Source organism: Temnothorax curvispinosus, unplaced genomic scaffold (genome assembly GCF_003070985.1).
Source record: "Temnothorax curvispinosus isolate PA1 unplaced genomic scaffold, ASM307098v1 QBEX01013461.1, whole genome shotgun sequence".
Taxonomy (NCBI): Eukaryota; Metazoa; Arthropoda; class Insecta; order Hymenoptera; family Formicidae; genus Temnothorax; species Temnothorax curvispinosus.
This window is the reverse complement of record NW_020223241.1, coordinates 110486-134575: the sequence shown is the minus strand read 5'-3', so window position 1 is coordinate 134575 and position 24090 is coordinate 110486. Positions and strand designations below refer to the sequence as shown.

Here is a 24090-nt window from a genome sequence, read left to right as displayed (position 1 = left end):
TCCAATTCTCTCTGGGTTTCATATATCATTTTTACTTTATTACACTTATATGTATCGATTGTTTGTTCGCGCATTTCTTTCCATTCATACAATTGTTGAAATATAGGACGTGCAATAGTTGACGAACAAAATTCAATAGCAAAGTTCAAAGCTGAGTCGACTTTCTCAGCCCATCGAATTTTAATGCATAATAGCAGCCAAGAGAACCTGTGAAATAAATGCGCTTTACGTTAAGCAAATGTGAATCAATCTGAATAAAGATATATATATTTACCGCATTACAGCAATATTTTCGCAGTATTCCTCGAATTTGTAATGTTCTAAAATACGTTTTAGTTTCTCCTCGGTTATTAAATCTGCACGAAATTGATGTAGGACATGTAGGTAGGATAAGAATAAAAATTTCTCCAAGTTTAAATCGATATTTCTATCCCTTAAAGCATCAGGTATATTATGGGTTTGACAATCCCATATGAACCATTTTTTCACTAACTCGCAATACTTTGCTTCCCACGCGGTCTTTTCCGGCATGTTAGGTGACGGAGGGTCATCAAAGAACCACACGACCCATGCAACATCATCTAACATCTGAAAACATCATTGAAGTCGTTGTTTTTAAATGCTAAAAATATGAATACTAGTGAAACTGTTGTTTGTATGTATAAAAGAGTAGTTACCTTCTTTTTGTCAGAAAAGTATTGATACAAGTATTTTATCCAATCTTGAGTGTTTATACTCTTCAATGCAAATTCATTAAAATAAGATTTAAGAAATGGTTCGAATACTGAGGGTCCTCCTAACATATCTTCTAGTTTCTCTAAAAGCATACATCCCCTTCCATATGGCACATATTCGGTAGCTTCAATAACGGGAAACAAATCTCTCAAATTGGGTAATAAGCATTTTGGCCGGGCGACATTTGTGGATTCTTTAATCTATCATACAGTTTCAGAAAATATTGCAGTGAGAATGCAGGAATGTGTGTTTGTTTGTTTGTTTGTTGTTTATATATGGCAAGATTTTCTCATTTGGAAACATTAGGTATTTATTACTTCATTTTTTTTATTTAATTAAAGTTAATACCTTACCTTATATCGCAGATGGGCTATTCCTTTTCTTTTGAGAAAAGAGTTCATATCTTTAATCTGTATCAATAGTTTGCTTATAATTTTTCTGCTAATGAACATGCTGAAACTCTTATTTAACCACAAATGCTCATAATTCGAACACGTAACTAAACATCCTGCCCAGCTCTGTGAGATGTTCCGGGCAAGTAAACTGATATTAGAACAATCTCCAGGCAGTAGAATCGGCGAAATAAACATCACGCATGGACATTCTATTTTAAAATCGGCGATACTTGGTGGAAGCACGCATATATCGTATCTACCTAGAAATATCATTTTAAATGTAATATAACAAGAAACAATAACAATTAGCAAAAAGGGAGGATTGATAATACGCAAAGTTAAAATTTAATGTATATACAAATTTAAATAAACAAATATCAACAAGTTTGGTTGATGTTTTACCCCAAATATAAGGTCCACACAAACTTTTGGCAACCTCCAACATGCTTCCAGTATTAATGCCTGAACGGAACGTATAGCGAGCGGAAGAAATATATGTTTTTTCGGCATATAGACTGGTCCAAGCATTAATTTCTTCTTTTTCTAGTGCGCCCACAGCAATAATGACCGCATAAGATGGTACTGACTTATCTTGACAGAATTCATATACGTCTAATTTCGGATTTTCGGAGTTTTTATTTCGCAAAACAGCGGACATTAGAACTGTAAATACTTTTGGTACTGAAATCTAAACCATGAAATATATGTCAATAAAAATTAAATACTTTATTTTAATTTAATTAAAATAAAAAGTTTATAAGAAAATATTAGGGATTTGAGTTTGAATGTACAATTGATTCATTTTTTCACTAATGCATTCCATCTCCTCGTAAATTTTTATTATTTTTATCAATAATATTAATAATAATCAATCGCACGTCATTCTTTTCATGTAAATATTGTAAATGAATCAATGCGGAGAATGCATATACAAATACTACCTGTGATTAAATTCTTACCTTAGCAGTGTACGTAAATTTGACAGACGGGGTATCCTGGCAGGGAAACCATGCTCTAGCATATATTAGCTGAAAAAACAGAGACTTTTACATAATCTATGTTAATGTAAAAAAAAATATCCTTATATAGTCGGTTTACCTTGTTGTTAGATATAAGAAAGGAATATAAATTATCAGCAGTTTGCGCAGGTGTTAGCCAATGTAATGCAGGAGAGGTTGAAATTGTTTCATATTTAATTTGAATTTTATATCTAAAAATAACGTATTATGAGCGTATTCAACTTTCTAAATTAATAATTGTTAGTGATTGTACTATTCTAAAAAATATCTTATATTTACTCAGAGTTATAAATAATATCAACAGCTTGTGGTAACTGTACGTTAATAGGACTTCCACGAGCTGCACTATCAACATCTATATTATGACAATTTAATGGTTTGTCATCAATGTCTGTGACACCTGATATAAAAAGTCCGAGGCAATCTAAAATCTATAAATATTACACATGCAATATTACATATTAACACCAGACAAAATTATTGTTCGATATGGAAGAAAATATTTACTTACTATTTGGTTAACTGAAGGTTTCCTTTCTATAGTCAAAATTGCTTTTCCTTTGAGAACTTTTCCATAAAAATCCACGTTCAATTCTAAATCGATATGTTTTACACGTGCCTCTTCTTACAATTAGAAAGATACAGAAATTAAAAAATATGAATAATAGGCAATGATATATACATGTATTGAGGAAGTATATGACAAAAAATAATATATATTGCAATTATAAAATTATTATACAATTGTGTGTAGTATTATTTCTAAAATTTCTAAACAAACAATTTTTATACTTTTATGCTCATTGTAAATTTAATATATTTTATATGTTCAAGAAGGTGCGCAGAATGTTGTCAGTTAGTTAAAACTGTGAAAAAATTATCTAATTTTGAGAATTATAAATTGCTAAAGAGCTAAGGATATATGCAGCAGTTTTGTCTTTCAAACGTATTAATAATTTCCGCAAATATATAATATAAACCGTATTCTATTTCTTCAAAAAGAAAATAAGTAAGTAAACTTAATATTTTATATATTATGTTTATGTAGTTAATTAAATAATTGAAATACCTGGTTTCGCAAAAGAGTGTGGATCTGTAGGAGATAATACTGAAAAATCCATTTTAGGGAATCGAGTTGTAGCCTTTGTAAATGACTTGCGGTAATAGATCTTTGTCTAAACTCGCTTCACGAAGGAGCAGTATTAGGTTTAACTTGTAACCGTTTTCCTTTGTTTGGTAACATTTTGTTTATTTTAATGTCGGATGTCAAAGCAGGTCCGTGCGCAGAGGAAACTATCCCCGGGGCATAGCATGAATTTTGCGCCTCCCCCCCTTGACGCCAGTACTCGGCCTCTTTCGTCTTTTCTTTTCGCACGACCCTGTGTCAAATTGACTGTGATTCCTCGCGCATAAACATATCCGAATTAGGTAAATTCAGTAAATCAAACTGTCATAGGCCAGTATTTATAGTCCGATCTTATTTCACGACCATCTTACGTAATGTCTTAGAATACTAATACGGCTCTGTGATTGGTTCATAACATCTTAAGTACAATCTTGAAGGATGTCATGAACCAGTCACAGAGCCGTATCAGCATTTTAAGACATTACTTAAAATGGTCGTGAAATAAAATCGGACTATAAATACTTAAACGCGATAAAAACGTAATTATTTTTCTCTATTTTTTGAAGTTTATAAAGTCTTAAAAAGTAAAGTTTTAAAGGCAGTCATCTGTATACGTTTATTGATAGACGTTTAGTTTGTATGTTATCGACATCAAGTCATAGACGCGTTTTCATGAAATACGCAGAATATGGAATTTTTCTATCGATTATCGTCAGAATAAAGTTAAATCATGTGTCGTCAAAACTGCTCAGTTTCATCGAAGGATGCGAGAAAAGGTTAATTTCATATATAATACTAAAATTTGTTGCTATAAATTAAAACGATGATTTTTTTTAAAGTCTAGAAAAATTACTCGTATGTGCATTTGACACGAAACATGTGTCTCTTAATTACAGTTCGTTGTAAACACAAGTGTAATAAAACATTAATTAATTGGAAGTAATGAAACATATTAATTCTAGCATGACATTTATTTGTGCTGACAGAAATTGTTTGAAGAAAAATTCACCTTACAACATTATTGTGTCTCGTTGACGTAATACAAGCAAAATGATCCCGAGGAAAATTTTTGCAATGAGGGTTCTCATACCTGACCGCATTATGCGCACGAACGTTAAGATCGTAAAATCAGTAGGAAGAAAATAAAAATTATATCTGACTCATTGTGAAATTACAGCGTACAGAATTTTATTCTCAGTCATGCAACGTATATTCGCGTACATTCAGTTATTCGAGAAGTTACGATTTATCTATTATTCTTCACTTTAAACTTAGTTCTTAATATTGGCAAAGACATTTTTTATTTCTACAGTTATTTAAATAGGAAATATAGAAAATTAATAACAATTACATATTGATCGATATTTATCTAATAAAATAAGTATTTCAATATGTTTAATACAAGTAGAAAATTAATAATGTGAAAAATTGTTAATGACATGAAAATGACACATTTATACAAATAATACATTATACAAAAAGAGAAAAATATTTTATATAAAGTAAAAATGAGTTTTATCTATAGCATTGAAAATTGCTAATATCAAGTAAAATTTTAATAAAAAAAACATTTTATTTCGGTAAATGTGTGTGTTTTATACTTATTACAATATTATTTTAAAATAAGGCGACTTTTTTAAAATACCGTTATTAAATCTGAAGGTTTAGAATAAAACATATAATTATTTCGTGCTCTTTTTGTATGAAATATAGACAGAAAAGTTTATGCAAAAGTAGTAATCAAAATTTAGTTTCAAATTATTAAAATTATTTTAAGATATAACAAAAGAATGGTATTATAAATTGCCCATTGCTATTTAAATTTTCAATATCAAAGCAGGATGATTCTTCTTGATATATTTCATAACGCGTTATTATACATAGCGGATAAGAGATCGATGCGAAATTGATATACTCTCTCTATCGAATAAACCGGTAAGAATTTCTGTTAAAAGTGAGGTGAGCGTTATAAATTATTCACACGTCTTTATAATGTAACGCGCTGTCGCTACTCATCGTTCGTTTTCCTCTTCCTCCGCCTGCATTTCGTCTTGCGCGGTATCTTTTACGGGACCGCGGCAATCGTTCAAAAAATAGCTCTGAAGACGACCTTAACCTTTTTAAAATAACATCTGTTTCTCCGTCTCACTCTATCTCTATTCGGAACGGCGGTTGCGTTACGTGGAAACACTGCACCGTTCAGATAAATTATAGATGACGTTCTACGAGATTACCTTGCATCATGCGCACATCCCGCAGGGATGACTGATCCGCATAGTCATTTGGGCTTAGCGAACCCGCCGACCCGAGCTCGATACATTGCGGACACCCACATGCATTTGCACGTCATATACATCTACATACATACACATCTTTGCGGGCGATAGTACAATAAACTTTTAGGGGTAAATGGAAGCGAGGTACAATGTAATTTTTAAATAATAATTGAATAATAAGAAGAATGAAAGACAAACTCATATACGTTTGATACAATTGGAACGAGACAGCGAGTGCTAAAGCTTATCTTTATTTATGTTCCTTAATTAAAAAAAAAGGTCACGCTCACCAGTATTCACAATTGAACAAATGAACAGTGTCCTCGGTGTATTTATGGTCTTATCGATTCTCTCTAACATTTGCCATGCACACGAGAGAGGTTTGAAAATTTAAAAAGGAATCGAGATGTAGTCGAGAGAATTAAATTTTCTATACTAGTTTACATTTAAATTTTTCTTAATGTATAATATAACATAAGATTAACAGATTACTTAAGAAAAATTTTGTATCGCGTATTTATTATCAAATTACGCTCCAGTCAAAATCTTTTTTATAATAAGAATAAATAGGAAAAATAAATATAATTATTCCTAAAGAGCGATATAATTACAAGTTATTGATATTTTCTACATACCTATATATATACATTGATATTTTCTGTTCTTAATATAGAGTCATTTTCTTATACAGTTCATGTTTCATGTAAAAGTCTTTCTATTTCTTATTTGTACATCGTTTGAACTTGGTGAAAGCTTTTGATTTTCCCACACATGGTTCAAGTTTCTTGACACTTTTCGACCGTATTAATGTAACTTCTTCCACGCTTGATATTCTTCCGCATAATTCCTGACAATGTCTTCGTTAGCATGGACCGTCGTGCCTGTAAGCAATATCTACAAAAAGGAGTACGTCTCGTTATTCAGCTTTGAATGTTCCATCGGTCTATCGATCGAGGAACACTTTTGTCTCGAGAGAAGTATAAACGATATCTCTCCTACATTCTCCACATCGTCGCGTTGCAACACTCGAGAATGCACGGGACATGATCTTAATCGACGTCGTCAACGTCACATGCACACGAATATCACGATTTGTTCTATGACGTAATTTTGCACGCTCAATAGAATTTATCGCGCGGGATCGCTCCTTCCGCCGTTTGACGCGCGCGAGGCGTCACGGCGCCCAGGACACTTTCGCGTACGTAACAAAGATGTAGCTCAGATAGCTCCGAAAATTGCTGTAAGATTGCGTTTTTCCTGTTATGTCGAAAATCCACGTCTGCACAACGAGACAAAACCGAAATTACCGCGAGGCGCGCGCGTAATTTTACGCGGCGTAAGCAAGTTAATGAGCGAAGAGGATCCCGAGTGAAAATATACCTTCGTTTGCGCGCGAACGCAAACGCGAGCATTACGATATGGCAGGAATTCGTCCGGGGATTTATCATAGACTCACTGTATGATTTACAAACCTCACCTTTTTCCGGGGAGCGTAATTTAGCGCACCACAGCGCCTCCGGGCTCACGTAGGACCTGCCGTCGGTGCCGCACACCGGCTGTCTGTGCTCCTCTTCCGGTACCGAACCGCAAGGATAGTCATCCGGTCCGGAACACGATCCGTGATGCCTCAGAAACACATCTGCGGGATGTGCATGATATCATTGTCCTCGTGTAATAATTCAAGTTTGTGAAAAATTAACGATGAGAAATGGAAAACGTAAATCTTGGAGTACAGCGATTTTGTTTCCTAAACTTTCGCTCGCACGAAAATCGTGAAAGTTATACTATCGCTTCGTATACAAAAATTTTACCGAAATTGAAACAATCCTCGAATATTTTTTGAATAATTCGAGCATAATTGAAATGACTGAATTTTTCAAGAGATAATCAATGATGTATTTGAACAATTGAACCGACACACTTGGATGCGTTTGGAAATGGCAAATTGTCCAGCGTCGAGTTCTTTTCTCTTTCCGTCTCTCTTACGATGCAAGACTCACATTTATCGTGACGAGTGTGGCATTGCAAGTGATGTGTACTCTGATACGTGCGACCGTCGTTCCCGCAAACCTGGTCGTCCGCGGTGAAGACGTCGTTCACGTATTCGCCGTTTGGCAAAATTGTCGTATTCGTGTGCGCCTCAATGCAGGATTCGTGGCTGTGCGTGCCGCATTCCCCGTTAGAAATTACTGTTAAATCTGAATTAAAGAAAGTAAGCTACATATTCGCAGACTTTCTGCATCAAAAAGCAAACTACAACTACACTCCTCGAATTAAAATATAAACGGTTCGCGGACTTTGAACTACTATTGAAGAATGAAGAAACACATTAACAAACCACATAACGTAAATAATTAAATAGTTTTTGCATAAAAAAATTATTTCTATATTCTTTGACCAATAAATGAAAATTTCTATTAAAACGAGCAAAATCTGCTTACAATTAGTGAATTTTTGTATTGAATATTCGTCAATAAAAGTTACCTCAAATCTTGAACAAAATAAAAGTAAATTTTTTGTCGTACAGATTGATTATGCTTAAATTAACTTACTATAATTTACAATTATATAAAATGAAATTTTATCAGTATTTTAACAATCATTTGGAGAAAATCGATTCGAAACTCACACAAGCATCCGTCAAGAAAATTTGTAAAAATTCTTTGTCGATACTTTTACAATATATTATTACGTACGTGGCTGATAGCAAAGAAAGATAAAAGGATTTGGATAAGTGACTCCATCCGACGCGCAGACCGGATTCCACTCATATCTCGATTTCGCGAGGTCACAAACCGCCGCGCCGTAAAGCTGATGGACAAATTCCACCCGGCAACCGCCGTCGTGAATAATTTGCAACGCTAGAAAAATAAAATAGATTCTGACGCTGTGTGCTTCAAGATTAATCAAACATACAATAAAATGCGATTCGCACACGATATTTTTCAACGATTAATTCTTCGTGTGATTTTCGTATTTATAAATTTTAAACTTAGTTTTACGATTATCACTTTAGTTCTTATACTTTAAAGATGATCTCAGTGTCGCGTTTATTTTCATCGCGCATATTCTGATTAATTTCGTATATGATAAAATTACGGTATCTATATTTCGCTACGATCGTCCCGTGCATTAATGAAGTTAATAGAAAATCGCGTTTGAATCCGCATGGCCGTCGCGGCGACGGGCAACTCGATTCGGATGTAAATCGTAATCCATCGTCCGCAGAGGGATAACCGGGTTGTGCCGACGAAACATTTAGTTCAAAGCGGGGACTCTAAATTAATTCAGCACCGTCGCGTCGCGAGACTTAAGAGAGCGCGAAGGTACCGGCGCGGCGCGGCGCGGCGCGGAGCGGAGGAGTTTGAGCGTTATTTCCGACTACTTGCCGGCAATTAGGCGAATCATAACTAAACGCTTCCGCGTAACTTTCGTCGTAATCCCTTACCGGGATTATATCGTTGCAGGCACTTGAGCTGCGCCGCGTTTGGATAAGTGAATCCGCTACTGGCGCAGACCGGATTCACCCCGTAATATTTGGTGCCGCCACGGTAACAGTCATCGTCCTGGCTGCACTCCGTCATCGGCACGGCTGTCAAATCTGAAACGGATCACGAAAAAAAATTCAGATGTGCGGTGAACCCTTGCAAAAAAAATACGATCCATCGAAATATCAATATATCTCTCGGATTTTTAAGAGAATCAAGGCTTCTTAAATTATCTATGTATATATAGCCAGCAAGAAATGCAACATAATAAGGCAAACGCTGAAAGATATTTCTCTTGGTAAACAGAAATTTTTAATAAATTCAGGAAATTTAAAAAAAATACGGAAAAAAACGTTACGACGCAGATTAAAGTTAGCGTCCGAACTTTGTCAACAAATATTAAATATACGTGTGAAAAACGAGACGATTAATATCGCCAGGTACTTACTTCTCGATTGCCTCTGACGAACGCATAGCAGAGATTGCGTATTAGTGTAAATCTTGTGATCTGAGCCGCAAACTGGCTCGTAATACAGATTGACGCTACAATATTCTTCGTTCTCCAAGCACGGACCGGCATGCAACGTGGTAACTGTAAAGAATTTTACTTTATTATTAGAAAAAATGTCGAACAGTATTTTTTACTCGTGCAAACCTCTTTGCAAGACTTGCATTATGTATTTCTAATTCATCAACATCTCATTATCGTTTCAAAAGACAACGTGATTAATATTTTTTAACGCATTACTATCATGTCGTTAATTTCTGTCAATATATGAAAATTAATATATTTTAAGAAATTAATGACTTTGCTTTTGATTAACGCATAATGTATTATATGTATATTTGTAAAGCACGACTTATATTAACATCTCATTGTAATTCAAGAATTATGATATAATTTTTAAAGTAATCGTCAGTAATTTCTTCTAATTGAAAAAGAAAGATTAACTTACCGGTTTCGCGGCTGTGATGATTTTTACAATCTAAGTAAAGACTATTAGCGTACGTCACACCGTCGTCGCCGCATATCGGACCGCCGTATATATCCGGTTTGTCGAAAATCGTACAGTTCTGATATAATGCCATCTTGTCGTCCAAGTTAAGCGCAAGTCCCACTCTATCGTGCATTCCTGTAAGATTTTTAGTTTTTTTTTTCTGCAAATTGATTCGTATCTTTTTCGTATTTTATCGGAGAGAAATATATATCTGTGCATGAGATCAATTGATAAAATTCGTATTAAACTCGGCGAAGAGATATCAATGAAATTTGAGTTACCGGTAAAAAGAAGAGGAAGAAGAACGTAGCGCGCAAGTGAAAACGACATTATATGCTGCGAGTGCAGATTGCAGTTTCGAACGTTGAAGAAGCCGTCGCAACTATAACTATGTCCGCTCGTGCACCTGCTGCGCCGCTTTTATTTTTTTCCTCTCGATTGCTTATATTGTTACGCATTCCTCTCCCGTCGTAATAATCAGGGAAATTCAATATCGAAAACGTGTCACTGCCAGGCAACGCTAGCGAAATCAATCGTAACAATGCGTCATTATTGATCCTCCGCCGCCAATTTGTCCACGTTGATTTAAACGTGATCTGTCATGTAAATTAATAATTTGTCGCGTAAAAACACGTCATGAATAAACGTGTTTTGCGTAATACGTCTGTTATCGGCGAATTAGTCAGCGTCCAAAAACGTGACGCAAAGTCGACGTAATGGCAAAGGAAGTAAAGATGGAAGAGAACGGAAAGCAATGAAAAGAGAACGGGAGAAAGAGAGAGAACTTATTCTTAATAATATTTTATAATTATTTGTTAAATTATTATGTATAATTACAACAAAATATTAATAAAGCTGTAGTTTCATTTGTATTGTAACTTTCCCATTTGGTACATTGAAAACAAAAAGAACAGAAGACCAAAACATAAAAATGAAAATAAACAGACGCGACGTGATGGAATGTCGCGGTCTATTAAGCCTTGCACAGTAGAGCGTATATTAGGAATAAGAATAAATATGAAATATTATATAAGATATATAAATATAGGAATATTCCCGTAATAAATATTAAACGTTAGACTATGTTAATGTAAAAATATTTCTATATTTATTTCTTATATTTCATTCTTTTCCATTGCGCGTTACGTTTAAGTACAGTTTTTTCTAATTCTGATTCCTAATATTTAACATTTATTCTTATTCCTGATATATGTATGTATCTCTTCTGCCTTAGTTTGAAGATTTTTTTACTAATTATTTTTTTAGGTGTTGCTGTAGCATAATCTACATTATCGACAAATAAATAGCTACGTTATCAACAGATGATTACAACAGATAATTATCTGCATTACCAATACAAGAATAATCAATTATCCATCGAGTGCAATATTATCTGCTGAGCGAGTCTTCTTTTCAATGCACACTCGCATGATCTAATTATTCTAAATATCAAAAGTATTACTTTCTTTAGGGCAAACTTGACGTTCACCCTCTATACTAACGAAATATACAATTAATAATTATCTTTAATAATGTTTTGTCGATAATTGAAGACAGTTCGAGATCACGCGCTCAAACGATATCGCGCAGAATTTGGATGAGTAACGTCATTCGCCGTGCGCGGGCGCCATTTTCGCTCGTGGCACAAGCCACGTCTCAACTTCATGGCAGGAGTATCGTGTATGGGGCTCCGTTAATACAAGCACGGCGATAATTTGGATACTTGCGATACGCGGTGGTCGCGGCGAATAATCAACGGCAACAAGATGGTACGTAGAGAGACGGTAACGATGCGGCAATGCGAGGAGCGGGCGAGTCAGCAGCTCGCAACAATACTCGGAGTAACACTACTCGTGCGCTCGACGCGTTGACATTTGTTCTCGAGACACGTCAAAACATCTCTCAAAACCGCTCCCTTCTCAGGATGACGAAAAATTTATTTGCTTAACGTAACCAGCTTCTTCGCGCGAAAAGCGTCTCGTTTATTTTCCGCGCGAATTCCCCGAGAGGAAAATTAAATTTAACACGAACCTCAAACGTAACGTTTGACTTGAAAAACCACTGTAGAATGACAATCTTGATGGCACGGCAAATTAAAAAAAAAAAGCATACAATATGGATCTCGTCGCGCAATAAATTGTATGAGTTTAGTTCTAGTTCAGAGTTTATCTTTTTTGTCTCTCCAACGCGGAGTAAAGAAGATATAAGCTCTGAACTGGCGCAGGCACTTCAGCAATAAAAAAACAACAGACCCTAAATCCAAGGATTCTCTTCCCTTAGCCTCTAAGATTAGACATCAAGCGGAAGCTGACGGCCAGGTCGGACAGAGTGAAGAGCGTGGATCTTCACCCGACCGAGCCGTGGATGCTGTGCTCGCTGTATCAGGGCAACGTCAACATCTGGAACCACGAGACGCAGACCCTGGTGAAGACGTTCGAGGTGTGCGATCTGCCGGTAAGGACGGCCAAGTTCGTGCCGCGCAAGAACTGGGTCATCACCGGCTCCGACGACATGCAGATCAGAGTGTTCAATTACAACACTTTGGAGCGCGTTCATTCGTTTGAGGCTCACAGCGATTACGTCAGATGTATAGCCGTACATCCGACACAGCCGTTCATACTAACGAGCAGTGGTAGGTTAGACGACGATCCCGTTTGTCCGCCAAGCTTATGCTCATTCCTATATTTTATATACAATATATCAATGTTTCTCTTATGTAGATGATATGTGGATAAAATTGTGGAACTGGGAGAAGTCCTGGATCTGCCAGCAAGTATTCGAGGGTCACACGCACTACGTCATGCAGATCGTATTTAATCCAAAGGACAACAACACTTTCGCCAGCGCGTCCCTGGACAGAACTGTCAAAGTGTGGCAGCTCGGCTCGCCCACAGCTAATTTTACCTTGGAGGGTCACGAGAAGGGTGTCAATTGCGTAGACTATTACCACGGTGGCGACAAGCCGTATCTGATATCGGGTGCCGACGACAGATACGTCAAGATATGGGATTATCAGAATAAGACCTGCGTACAGACACTGGAGGGCCACACGCAGAACATCTCCGCCGTGTGTTTCCATCCGGAATTGCCGATCGTTCTCACGGCCTCGGAGGACGGTACCGTCAGAATATGGCACGCGGGAACGTACAGATTGGAGTCCTCCCTCAACTACGGTTTCGAAAGAGTGTGGACCATAGCGTGCATGCGAGGCTCGAACAACGTTGCCATTGGGTACGACGAGGGTAGCGTTATGGTAAAAGTCGGCCGTGAAGAACCGGCCGTTTCGATGGATTCGCTTGGCGGAAAGATCGTGTGGGCACGTCACAGCGAGATCCAGCAGGTGAACTTAAAGGCGTTGGGCGAGGAGGCGCAGGACGGAGAGCGGCTGCCGTTGGCTGTCAAAGATATGGGCGCCTGCGAGATATATCCGCAGACCATACAGCACAATCCGAATGGTCGATTCCTGGTGGTCTGCGGCGATGGGGAGTACATTATATACACGTCAATGGCACTGAGAAACAAGGCGTTCGGACAGGCGTCGGAATTCGTGTGGGCGGCGGACTCGAGCCAATACGCAGTGAGGGAGAGCAACACGACGGTGAAGGTGTTCAAGAACTTCAAGGAGAAGAAAAGCTTCAAGCCAGATTTCGGAGCGGACGGTACGACACATCTTTTATCTCTCCGTCTCTTCGTGCCGACTTGACTCCTATATATCGTTGTCGCTTGCAGGAATTTTTGGTGGATTTTTACTCGGCGTATCGTCCGGATCTGGGCTCTCCTTCTTTGACTGGGACACGTTAAAGTTGATCCGTCGCATAGACATACAACCTACGCATGTGTATTGGGCAGAGAATGCCTCGCTGGTGGCATTAGCCACGTCAGATCAATATTTTATACTGAAATATCAGGCGGATGTTGTCGGTAATGCCACAGAAAACGCTGAGGACATTGAAAATGCATTTGAGGTACGCTTGTATGCTTAATTGCTTTAGCAAGCTTTTGTGTATTTTTTATCGTCCAGTTTTAAGTAATGTTTTAAATAATATTTTTAGATGGTAGCGGAGATGAGCGAAGTGGTGAAAACCGGTTTATGGGTCGGCGACTGTTTCATCTATACTAACAGCGTCAATCGCGTTAATTACTTCGTCGGCGGCGAAGTGGTCACTGTCTCTCATCTGGACAGACCGATGTATCTGCTGGGATATGTACCGAGAGACAATAGATTATACCTTTGCGATAAGGAACTGTCTGTCGTATCGTACGCCTTGCTCCTATCAGTGCTAGAATATCAGACTGCGGTTATGCGAAAAGATTTTGAAACTGCCAATAGAGTATTGCCGACGGTCCCGAAGGAACATCGAACGCGAGTAGCTCACTTCTTAGAAAAACAGGTGTGTAATTTAATGCGATATATATATTATTGCATTAATTATGATTTATTGAAAACTGTTTTTATCTTTGTTTTCATCTTACAGGGTTTCAAAGAACAAGCTCTAGCGGTATCGACGGATCCCGAGCACAGATTCGAGCTAGCGCTCGCACTAGGAAATCTCGAAACCGCGCATACTCTCGCCAAGGAAGCGAACAGCCAGCAGAAATGGCGGCAATTAGCGTCCCTCGCCACGCAAAAGGGAAAACTCTGTTTGGCGCAAGAATGCCTGCACCAAGCGCAAGACTTCGGTGGCCTATTGTTGCTAGCTACCAGCACGGGAAACGCGGATATGATACAGAAGCTTGGCGCGGTAGCGGACGAAACGGGAAAGAACAATATTTCCTTCTTGTCGAACTTCATATTGGGCGACGTGGACAAGTGTCTTGACATCCTAATCAAGACGGACAGAATTCCCGAGGCCGCGTTCTTCGCCAGGACATACGCGCCCAGTAAAATCTCCTCTATCATCAAATTGTGGAAGGAGAAACTGTCGGCGGTGAGCGAGAAAGCCGGACAGAGTTTGGCGGATCCCGAGCAGTACGAGAATCTTTTCCCCGGATACAGAGAAGCCCTGAAGGTGGAAAAATTCTTGCGGGAAGAAAGCAAGAGAAAGATTCCAGCTTCTGCATTTCCTACCGTTACGGTACGATCGTATTATTTATAAATACTAACGATATTAACGTATCGTTGATAAGAATCAAATATTAGAATCTCAGTTATCGAAATGGATCTCGAAATGAAATGTCGAGATACGCGATTAGTAACGCGTTAAGCCGATTGATCGAAAAACAATAAACTGTAATCGCATTAATACGACGCAAATCGTCTCGCTGACTGTCGCTGAGACGAATCTGGTACTCGTCTCAATCTCGAGCGACAAGTATAATAACAACAAAAGCGCCGTGAAGGAGTTGAATAATATTTTTATAGAGGTACTCATAATCACGTGATAAAATCGGGTCACGCTCGTTACTGATAATAAAAAAAAATCTTGCGTCCCCGCATCTTTGTTATCGCGTAGTTACAGCTCGAGAGAACTATATAAAATCGATCTCGCGCTTGCCGATAAATCTTGCGTTTCGCCGACAAAGCTATCCGCCGTGTCATTACGAAACAAAGATTATTAAATAATCACATAAAATATTTTAAAGAATATAATATATATTTGCGTATACGTATTATTATTACGTATAGATGCGTTACAAAGAAATTGTATGACTAAACATGTATTAATTTTATAGTCTAATGTCGAGCGGAATCCGTTGGAGGAGATGTTGGCCGCCGAGCAGTCGGGCGCATTTCAATATCAGGGTATTCACAGCATCTTCGAGCTCGAGGAGAAGCCGACTGAAGCGATGGTCGACAGATTACAAGATCTTTCAATATCGGGAATAAAGGATTTTTTAAGTAAAGCAACCACGTCCACCGTGAAGCCAGAAGTACCTGAGAAAGGAACGACGAAACTCGCGAGTAGTGCCAGGCCTCTCACGATGGACGACGACGATCTAGACATCGATCTGGAGATCGACGATAATATCGATACTACAGTGAGTGTGGTATATTATTTGTAATATTTCTAAAATAGTTCTTGATGCGTTAACTCTGCCTCCGTTCTCTAAATATGTCTCGTTTCTTCTTGTTCCGTTTGTTTCGAAGGACATACATTTTACAATTAGAAGCATTTTGAATGTTTTACAATTAAAAATAATTGTTTTACCTTAAACCGATAATCTAATGTACAAAACTTGTAATATAAGCATCAAACCTCGCAATCGTAAGATCGTTGAAGATAAGCCAAAAGCGAGAAAGGCGCGAACAAATAAGAGTTGGAGGGCGTACAATTAGGCGACGGTTTAATACTCTTAAATATGGACGTAACTTTAGACGGGTATAGCATTACGAAAACACGTCAAGAAAGGGGCTGCATGACGTACCTACATACCATATACATGCATAAATCCCATGCACGTGCAGAATACACCGAAATGCACGTCTTATTTACATAACTCCAATATATGTATTATATATCATGGAGCAAATATACGTGTAACGCGATTAATGCGTCGCTAAAGGCAATAAATCGTGGTGCAAATAATGAAAATGTAAATGACAGTAATGCAAAAAATGGCGAAACAGTTTAATCTACTTAGCAAAACATCCCAGTCTATTTAGGTGATTTCGTATTAACGACGCTGTGAAATTAATGCATATATTTTTTGCAAATTAACTCACTCTCCCGAGAAGAATTTATATACATATTTAGATTTATACAAACCTCATCTATATCAAAATGTATCTGTATCTGGTGTGCATACATGTTCATTGCGAAAATCGGCGACAGATCATTAAGCCCGGTCCCGGTGTAACTGATACGAACGCAGGGAGAACAGTGGTACGCACTCTCTTTCTCTTTTTCTCTGCGAGCTTTTGCGAAAGGCCTCGGGGGCTTGTTTGCTGCGAGGCAGTCACGCCGCATTTTGTTTACAGACTTGTTGCCATAACATACGACTCCCGAGTCGAACCGTACCCCTCCTACTATAAGGTTCCGACCATTACTACGTTTTGTCACGCTCTGCTTCCTTTTTTCCATTCACTCGATGGTGCATTTAGGAATACCTGCGTTTCGTTATTTCTCGCTTTTATGATTTTAAGGGAGAGAGAGAGGGAGAGAGAGAATGTAAAATCCAAATTATTTTTTAATTTTTTTGTAAACGCAATGATTATACATATCCCGTAGCAGTTTGCTTGAGTATTGGGGAACGTTTGTAAAATAACTGAATTATTTTCTGTTCCAGGGTGTCAATCTCGATGATGATCTCCTCGAAGAAGATTAACCGTTGAAACAGGAGCTGAATGGCGTACATCCATCGTACTTTCATTCTTCTTCTGTTATCAGTCATTCCCCAAGAAAAGAAGAAAACGATGAGAGTCGTTTAGACTCGAGTATTAAGATTATAAAATTTATCCCTGTGCGCAAGTATGTTTGTATCACTGCATGAATTAACAAAGGTAACGCAGCGCGTATTTTCCGGTTGGCATTAGCGAATGATTAAAAGTTAAATATATTGTTAATATAACGGGAAGTATAATATGTGCTCCTATATTTCTCGTACTTATCTCCGTTTTATTGCGAACGTTTTTCCGTTTCCTTGTTCCTAAACGCAAAACAGTAAAAGCATTTTATTTTTTTTATTTATTGAAACGCATAGTATAGCGTATTTCTAAGAATGAGCAGATAAAAAAATATTTATTAGCAATGATTTCTTGACGCTAATCAGTCCAGTTATGCGTCCAAGTTTCAGGATTTTTTTTTTTTTTTTTTTTTTTTTTTAATTAAATTTTGAAGACACAAATAAGTGACGCGATATTATTTTTCGTTTAGTTTGAAGCGGATTTCAAGCGGAGTTTTAATTTAGAGCTTATTAATAGATGGATATAAAGCACAAATATCCAATTTGTTTTGAGAAGTGACGAATGTCGGACGATGAACTCTTTCATTCGCGCGAAAGGGATCCTAAATTTGCCGAGAAACAAGCGCCGTGCATTTCCAACTTTGGACATCAGCTGCGCGTATTCGTCACGTTGCATTTTCCTTCGGGATTTTCGGGCCGGCCGGGAGTGCGTGCGTAAAAGCCGGAGTCGAATCGATACACTCGTACGTGTCACAAGGTGCCGGGGGGAAAAACAAAGAGGCGCAGTTAGCACGAGCCGTACGTGCCCGGCCGTGCACTCACGAAAGAGGGAACGGGCGTGCGTGTTGAGGCAAAATATACTCGTTATTAACGCCAACAGGAAAAGGAGGTGCGAAGAGTTAAACTTATCTGAGTAACCGAGGAAATAGCGCAATTTTTTTTTTCATATAGAGAGATTAAACACGATGTTAATGTATCGTAATTTTTTTTTTTTATTTGACTGCGCAATATTGTTCTTCACGCGCGTTCTTATTTGCATGTTTCAAATAGACCTACATGTTTGCCGGTAAGCAACATTCCCCTCATATGTAAAATACAAAATCAATGTAGCGTAATTATAATATAATTATTTTAAAACATCGATGTTAAAATATTAACGTCGTAATTAATTAAAATGTCGACGTCGCTGAATGTAAAGTAAACATCCAACGCAAGCGTGCGTGATTACTCCGCCGATATCCGGAACGTTTCTATACGTGGTACGGGACGCGAATTTAAAGCGCGACGCGTTGTTTTAATAACGTGTGCACCGATCAAAACGATAATTCTCCCATTCCGGCCGATGTCGGATCGGAGTGCGTCAGCCGTCGGCGCGGAGGTGCGGTTTTTTTTACGCGCTGAAACGCACTCGTTGCAGATCCTCGGCGGAACGACGACGCTGAGGTCGGCGTTCTCGAATTCGAGCCTCGCTCGCCCGATCGCAAAAACGCACGAATAAGCTCCCCGGGTTTGTCGCATGCACGCCATGCACGCGCATTGCAACTCGGGTTTCCGACCGGTGGAACGACAATGAGAGAAAGAGCCGCAGTAGATCGGGCGAATTATCGCGCTTATGACGATATCATGGATTATTGCGTGCGAATATATCTGTCGCAGGAATTTCGTGTAATTAGCTTTTTTTCGCAAAATTCCTAGAGAATCCACAAAAAACCGTGATATTGTGGTATGAATAAAATTACACCATTAAAAATAAAAATTGCACAATTTTACTAGTGATTTAGCAAAATTCTATAGGTTCTGTTAGTGAAATTGTGAGCAAAAATGTTTATTAATCTGTATTTATAATTATAAATATAATTATATAACGTTATATTTATAATTTTTATTCATTCCACAATATCCCGATTTTTTTGTGGATTCCTTAGAGATTTTGTAACGAATTACACGAAATTCCTGCGACATATCCATTTGGCGTTTCGCGAGAATAATAATAATCTTTGTTACAATGCACAAAAATTTGAGACTAACAAGTCTCATAACTACGAAAGACATGAAGAAATGAGAAAGAATTGCTCCTCGCTGATCTTTTTTTTTGCTCGTACATAAAAACAACTTTTATTACGATCCTTGGACGCGCGTGTTTACATTCTTAAATATTGTACATATAAAATAGAAAATAAAATGAAATTTTCTAATATTAATATTATTAGATACTATATGTCCATAATTTAGATATCAACAGATCTTCTCAGGTTGTTGACAAAATAAAATAAAATTTATAATAGATATTAATGTTATTAGAGAGAGACTAACATATATCCATAATTTACAATTAGATATCAATAAACATTGATCTTCTACGGTTGCTGATAAAAAGAGACACACGTCGCATAAACCACGTTTATATATAATTCAATATCAAAGTAGTTATATCAAGAAAAATGATATTATGATCTTTGAAACGTGTCCGGCGCCAGGATTACTCATAAAATTATCACGTTCGGATGTTGTCCACGTTAACAAGTCGCGCGATCACAAACTAATCGAAGCACGATTTGCAACTTCTTCGACTGACATTCACGATGCACGGCCGTCTGTTTTCTCACCGATGCCAAAACGCGTCGCGGACAGAGTCAATCTGTCAGCTCCATTACGCTTTGCCATTACTCTCGTGCAACATATTCATTTATTTCGCATCCGTGTCCACGCGTCGAATGAAATATGTAGAGCTTCTCTACATTTCAACGTAATGCGCGTTTACGACGAAATTTTCTCGTGTACGCGACGCAGCGCTTCCCGTAAAATGGACCGAGTTATCGAACAGGAACAATTCCGCGCGGGCGTTCATTTTTTAAGCGGGCGTTTTTTCCCAACCCCTGACAAATCGCGGAACGAAAATACGCGGCTGTTCGCCGCGTGTTTACGTTAAAGGAGCAGAAAACGTAAGCTACCGATAGAGAGAGGCGGGATGCGGGATACGAGACGGGAGATCCGCGATAATCCGCTCATCTACCAGCACGCGGACCTCGCGGCTCGCGGCCGGCCTCGTCGTCGGTGGGCGAACGGAGAGGTCGGAGAAACAAGAGCAGGTAGACGACGAGAAAGAGAGAGAGTGAGAGGGAGGGTGAGGGAGGGAACAGGGGGACACGAAGATGCAGAAGAAGAAAAAGATAGCTCGGCCGTACTCGAAAATAGAAACAGCCGCGTTGACACTCTGCTACAAATTGTCCACGTCATGACGCCGCGCCGCTGCCGCCGCCGCGCTTTAAGAGCCACGCGTCTCTCGCCGTGGTTTCTGCTTATCGCACACGGAAGAAAAAAAAGCCGCTGACCGGAAAGATGATGCCTGAAAGAGGAGGAAGGGGATGGGAAGAGCAGAGCGATCGATAAATCTCCTTTTCCTCTCGCGAGACGCTTCCGCGTCCGATCTCTCTTGATCTCCCTAACGGCTGGTCTATTTTCATCGCTACGCGCGACACAACAGCGTAACGCGCCGTCCGATAGTCTGCTATGTCAACGATTGTTTTAATTTATTTCACTTTGTTCGATTATTTACTCTCTACCTTTTTTTACTTGTTTGTGCGATATACATAATCCTAAAGGAACACATTTTACTCGCGGAACGAATGTGGTTGATGGATAATTAGCTTGGCTCTTAGGCGGCGAGACGCGGAGGAATTCGTGTTTCTCGACGCTAGTTCTCTTCGAGTTCTCTCTGTCGAGCCATCGGGGAATTCATGACCCCGCTTTTCTACGGGGAGGATCACCATAAATCGGTCGGGCGATACCCGACACACTCTCGGCTGCTCGTTTGACCGATTTTCTTTTTTCCGCGACGCTCAATTAAATCCACTTTTAACGACTGTGCTCACCGGTGCATTAACGGTGCCATGCAGTGTCTAAACTTCTGTTGCTATAATCGAATTAGGACGAAGCGAGAAAAATCCACGCGTGTATCGAAAATAGATTTTTTATCGTTCCATCTTTTTCTGTTGGAAAATAGGAAATTACTTCGGTCTTTCTTCGGCATGGAATTGTCCCGAGAGAAATGCAGCCGCTCACGTCCAGCAAAACTGATTTCCTGATTTGCCGGTCCTAAATAAAATAATAAGATAATCGCTATTAACACCTCGATTCGTAAAAAGAAAAATAATAACTTGAAGGTAATAATGAATTCTTGCTATCTGTCGTTCGTTTAATGCTAGGTTTTATTTATTTATGTAACACGATTACGTTCGAATATGAGAACGCGAACAGAGTATAGATAAACGAATAAGTTTTTTTAAAAAGATAATTTCTTAATTAAGAGGAATTCAACACTAATCTATTCTGCGAAATTAACAGTTATAATTAATTCTCTTTCACCGATTAATTTTACTCTCTTAATAAAAAAGAAAAAAAAAGATTCCTTTCGTTTATCTTTTTTTTCCTATAACATAGTTACGAACGCAACAAGTTTCGCGCATCATTTCGGCTCGCGATTGACCGTAAAGGCACGTAACAAAGTTTTAGTTTTAATCATAAAGCCGTAAGAAAATAGACCAATCACATTCGATTATTCTTCAAGCGCGAGAAGAATAATCGACTGTGATTGGTCTATTTTCTTACGGCCTTACGATTACAACTGAAACATTGTTACGTGCAATGGCCTTAAAATTGACTAAAACGCGAAAATTCCTTCTTTTTCATCTCAGAAGAGAGTATACACAGGAGCTATACACGATGCACACAGGCAGCGTCCCGTGAAGCTGCTAATAGTCGCCTAAACGATCGTCCTCCGCCGTCGCTATATGTCACGATGTCACCGCCGCCCTCCAACTTACACGCATCGCCACGCATGCACGACGCACGTGCGTGTGAATCCCGTGCGTTCCTCCCCCGAGCGCCTCTGGCACGCGAGGTCGTCGCGTACTCCCTTTCCTTACGTCCGTTCCGGACCGAACCGCGCGAATTCATCCGGGTAATAAAAGCACGCCCGAGATCGCAAGAAACGTTCACATATTCGCGACAAATAAAGACGTGATCCTCGAAATGAGGGTTCCTACACAGAGAACATTGTTCCTAAATTTTCTTCGATTTTTTCTCCTTTTTTAAATAATTAAAGCTCGCTTTTGAACTATCTCTAATTCCCGTGAGATTTTAAAATCGAAATCTTATGTAATTTGATATGACGTGTATTTTAATGAGTATGTACATTCTAATCCTAATGTATACTTTATCTGATTCTTCTAATGTTTTTATATTACGCGACACGTAAAACCATGAATAAAATTTCATCCTAAATTCTGACGCAAACAACGAATCGTACAATGTTGAAACAAACGTAGAGTTCTTCGTAGATACGGAATAATTTCACTAAACTAAACGTTTGATTTGTCAAGTAACCAATTAAGATTACTTCGAGCAACTTTTGAGTAAAGATTGTTTAAATACTCATCAGTAATAAACAGGATTGATTTCCCCAGAGATTGCTCGTTGCTCATACGCATTTTACGAACACGAAACGCGACTCAAAGTTGCGTACAGCTGTTGTGCGTCATTCAACGAACGTTCTTTCTCCCGCTCGTTGTTCGGATCCGGATACGGCTTATCTCGGATTCCCAAAATCCTTTCGGTGATAAGACGATGAATCGCGAACTTCCGTCATAGTACTTAGCAATGTAATATAAAATAATAATTGTTATAATAATATAAAATAATATTTAATAACATAAAATAAATAAGCTTAACAATTTAATCCGCTGAGAGTGCTTCATCGAATTTTTGATTAATTTTACAAAATTATTAATTAAATTACTAATTATTAATTAAGTTTAGCCAAGCTGTTGGGATGTTGGAACACCAAAACGCACGTGCACGCGCAACATAGCTGACTCGTGTGATAATTGACTTTTTATTATACGCTTTAGTATCGCGCTCTGTAGTACATAATGCGTAGCTAGCCGAGTCCGCTATCGTGTCTGTTTGGATAAAATGGATCTGATGTTTACGTTGAGCGTGTCAAACTGCGTCATGTAAAGCATTCGTTTCTGAGAGACAAAGGGAATTCGAGGGATTTATATGGGAGTTCGAAGAAGGATGAAATGATGCCTCCTCGAATTTCGATTCTCTCTCCTAAATCGGATAACGGGCACGAACTTGAAAAAAATATCAAGTTATTAAAAAGAATCTAATCAGCAAAGAACTGGCGCTCATTGATATTCCGAGAATCGCGATTCCAGGAAGTCCTACGACGATCAGGGAAGTATTAGTAGGCATCAAGAAATGTGGTTAGGTGCAAATAAGAATCTCATTGCGCGTTTCCAGAAAAATTCCAACTTTATTATCTTTCTTCGTACACATTACGAGCAAGACTGGCCTAAAAAGGAGTGCGAGCAAGTTAGCAAACGTAGATATAAAAACGTAAAAACAACAGTATATATAATCCATATCTTCCCAAATAAACGAGCTCTCACTTTTAATATAGGACTTTATTTTGCCGGAAGAGGATATATACGAATATACATTACGTCTAAAGCCTCGTGTCCACGATGCTAGAAATCGGAGATCTGGGACGGAAAAAGAATTGACCAATCGCATTGTTCAAGGCTGCGATCCATTTGACGCTACAAATACTTTGGAGTGTTCTTCTTCTCCTTCTTTCTTCATTGAAAGAAAAGAGAAGAGGAATGCTTCGAAGCATTTGTAGCGTCAAGTGGACCGCAGCCCA

At 38.4% G+C, this 24090-nt stretch overlaps 3 protein-coding genes across 3 annotated transcripts; 1 reads left to right on the top strand and 2 right to left on the bottom strand.

The window, feature by feature from the left end:
* Window positions 1–577: 577 nt before the first annotated feature.
* Window positions 578–3296, bottom strand: LOC112463598 (leukotriene A-4 hydrolase-like). The gene is made up of 9 exons (XM_025030063.1): window positions 3219–3296; window positions 2661–2773; window positions 2429–2580; window positions 2229–2340; window positions 2090–2158; window positions 1533–1818; window positions 1089–1390; window positions 678–935; window positions 578–622 (listed from the first exon to the last, which is right to left on the bottom strand). Exons 1-9 carry the CDS (start codon window positions 3268–3270, stop codon window positions 578–580), a joined length of 1389 nt encoding a protein of 462 aa, XP_024885831.1. The 5' UTR covers window positions 3271–3296.
* A 2840-nt stretch (window positions 3297–6136) lies between these two features.
* Window positions 6137–10417, bottom strand: LOC112463609 (serine protease inhibitor dipetalogastin-like). Its single transcript, XM_025030085.1, has 8 exons — window positions 10319–10417; window positions 9996–10172; window positions 9488–9631; window positions 9000–9152; window positions 8248–8412; window positions 7552–7749; window positions 7029–7190; window positions 6137–6445 (listed from the first exon to the last, which is right to left on the bottom strand). Exons 1-8 carry the CDS (start codon window positions 10365–10367, stop codon window positions 6414–6416), a joined length of 1080 nt encoding a protein of 359 aa, XP_024885853.1. The 5' UTR covers window positions 10368–10417; the 3' UTR covers window positions 6137–6413.
* A 1245-nt stretch (window positions 10418–11662) lies between these two features.
* LOC112463599 (coatomer subunit beta') lies at window positions 11663–19582 on the top strand. The gene is made up of 8 exons (XM_025030065.1): window positions 11663–11806; window positions 12318–12669; window positions 12758–13696; window positions 13767–14002; window positions 14090–14428; window positions 14513–15112; window positions 15711–16016; window positions 17265–19582. Exons 1-8 carry the CDS (start codon window positions 11804–11806, stop codon window positions 17301–17303), a joined length of 2814 nt encoding a protein of 937 aa, XP_024885833.1. The 5' UTR covers window positions 11663–11803; the 3' UTR covers window positions 17304–19582.
* Window positions 19583–24090: the final 4508 nt, after the last annotated feature.

What these genes read in the sequence shown, in the direction of transcription:
- LOC112463598 (XM_025030063.1), bottom strand. Translation starts at nt 3,270, where the DNA reads ATGGATTTTTCAGTATTATCTCCTACAGATCCACACTCTTTTGCGAAA. An exon ending in TTCTTATATCTAACAACAAG is followed by an intron (nt 2,159 to 2,228) that starts GTAAACCGACTA and finishes CTGTTTTTTCAG; the next exon opens with CTAATATATGCTAGAGCATG. An exon ending in ACTTTTCTGACAAAAAGAAG is followed by an intron (nt 623 to 677) that starts GTAACTACTCTT and finishes TCATATTTTTAG; the next exon opens with CATTTAAAAACAACGACTTC.
- LOC112463609 (XM_025030085.1), bottom strand. Translation starts at nt 10,367, where the DNA reads ATGTCGTTTTCACTTGCGCGCTACGTTCTTCTTCCTCTTCTTTTTACC. An exon ending in TCATCACAGCCGCGAAACCG is followed by an intron (nt 9,632 to 9,995) that starts GTAAGTTAATCT and finishes AATTCTTTACAG; the next exon opens with TTACCACGTTGCATGCCGGT. An exon ending in CCTGCAACGATATAATCCCG is followed by an intron (nt 8,413 to 8,999) that starts GTAAGGGATTAC and finishes TTATTTTTCTAG; the next exon opens with CGTTGCAAATTATTCACGAC.
- LOC112463599 (XM_025030065.1), top strand. An exon ending in GCCAGATTTCGGAGCGGACG is followed by an intron (nt 13,697 to 13,766) that starts GTACGACACATC and finishes TGTCGCTTGCAG; the next exon opens with GAATTTTTGGTGGATTTTTA. An exon ending in CTGCATTTCCTACCGTTACG is followed by an intron (nt 15,113 to 15,710) that starts GTACGATCGTAT and finishes TTAATTTTATAG; the next exon opens with TCTAATGTCGAGCGGAATCC.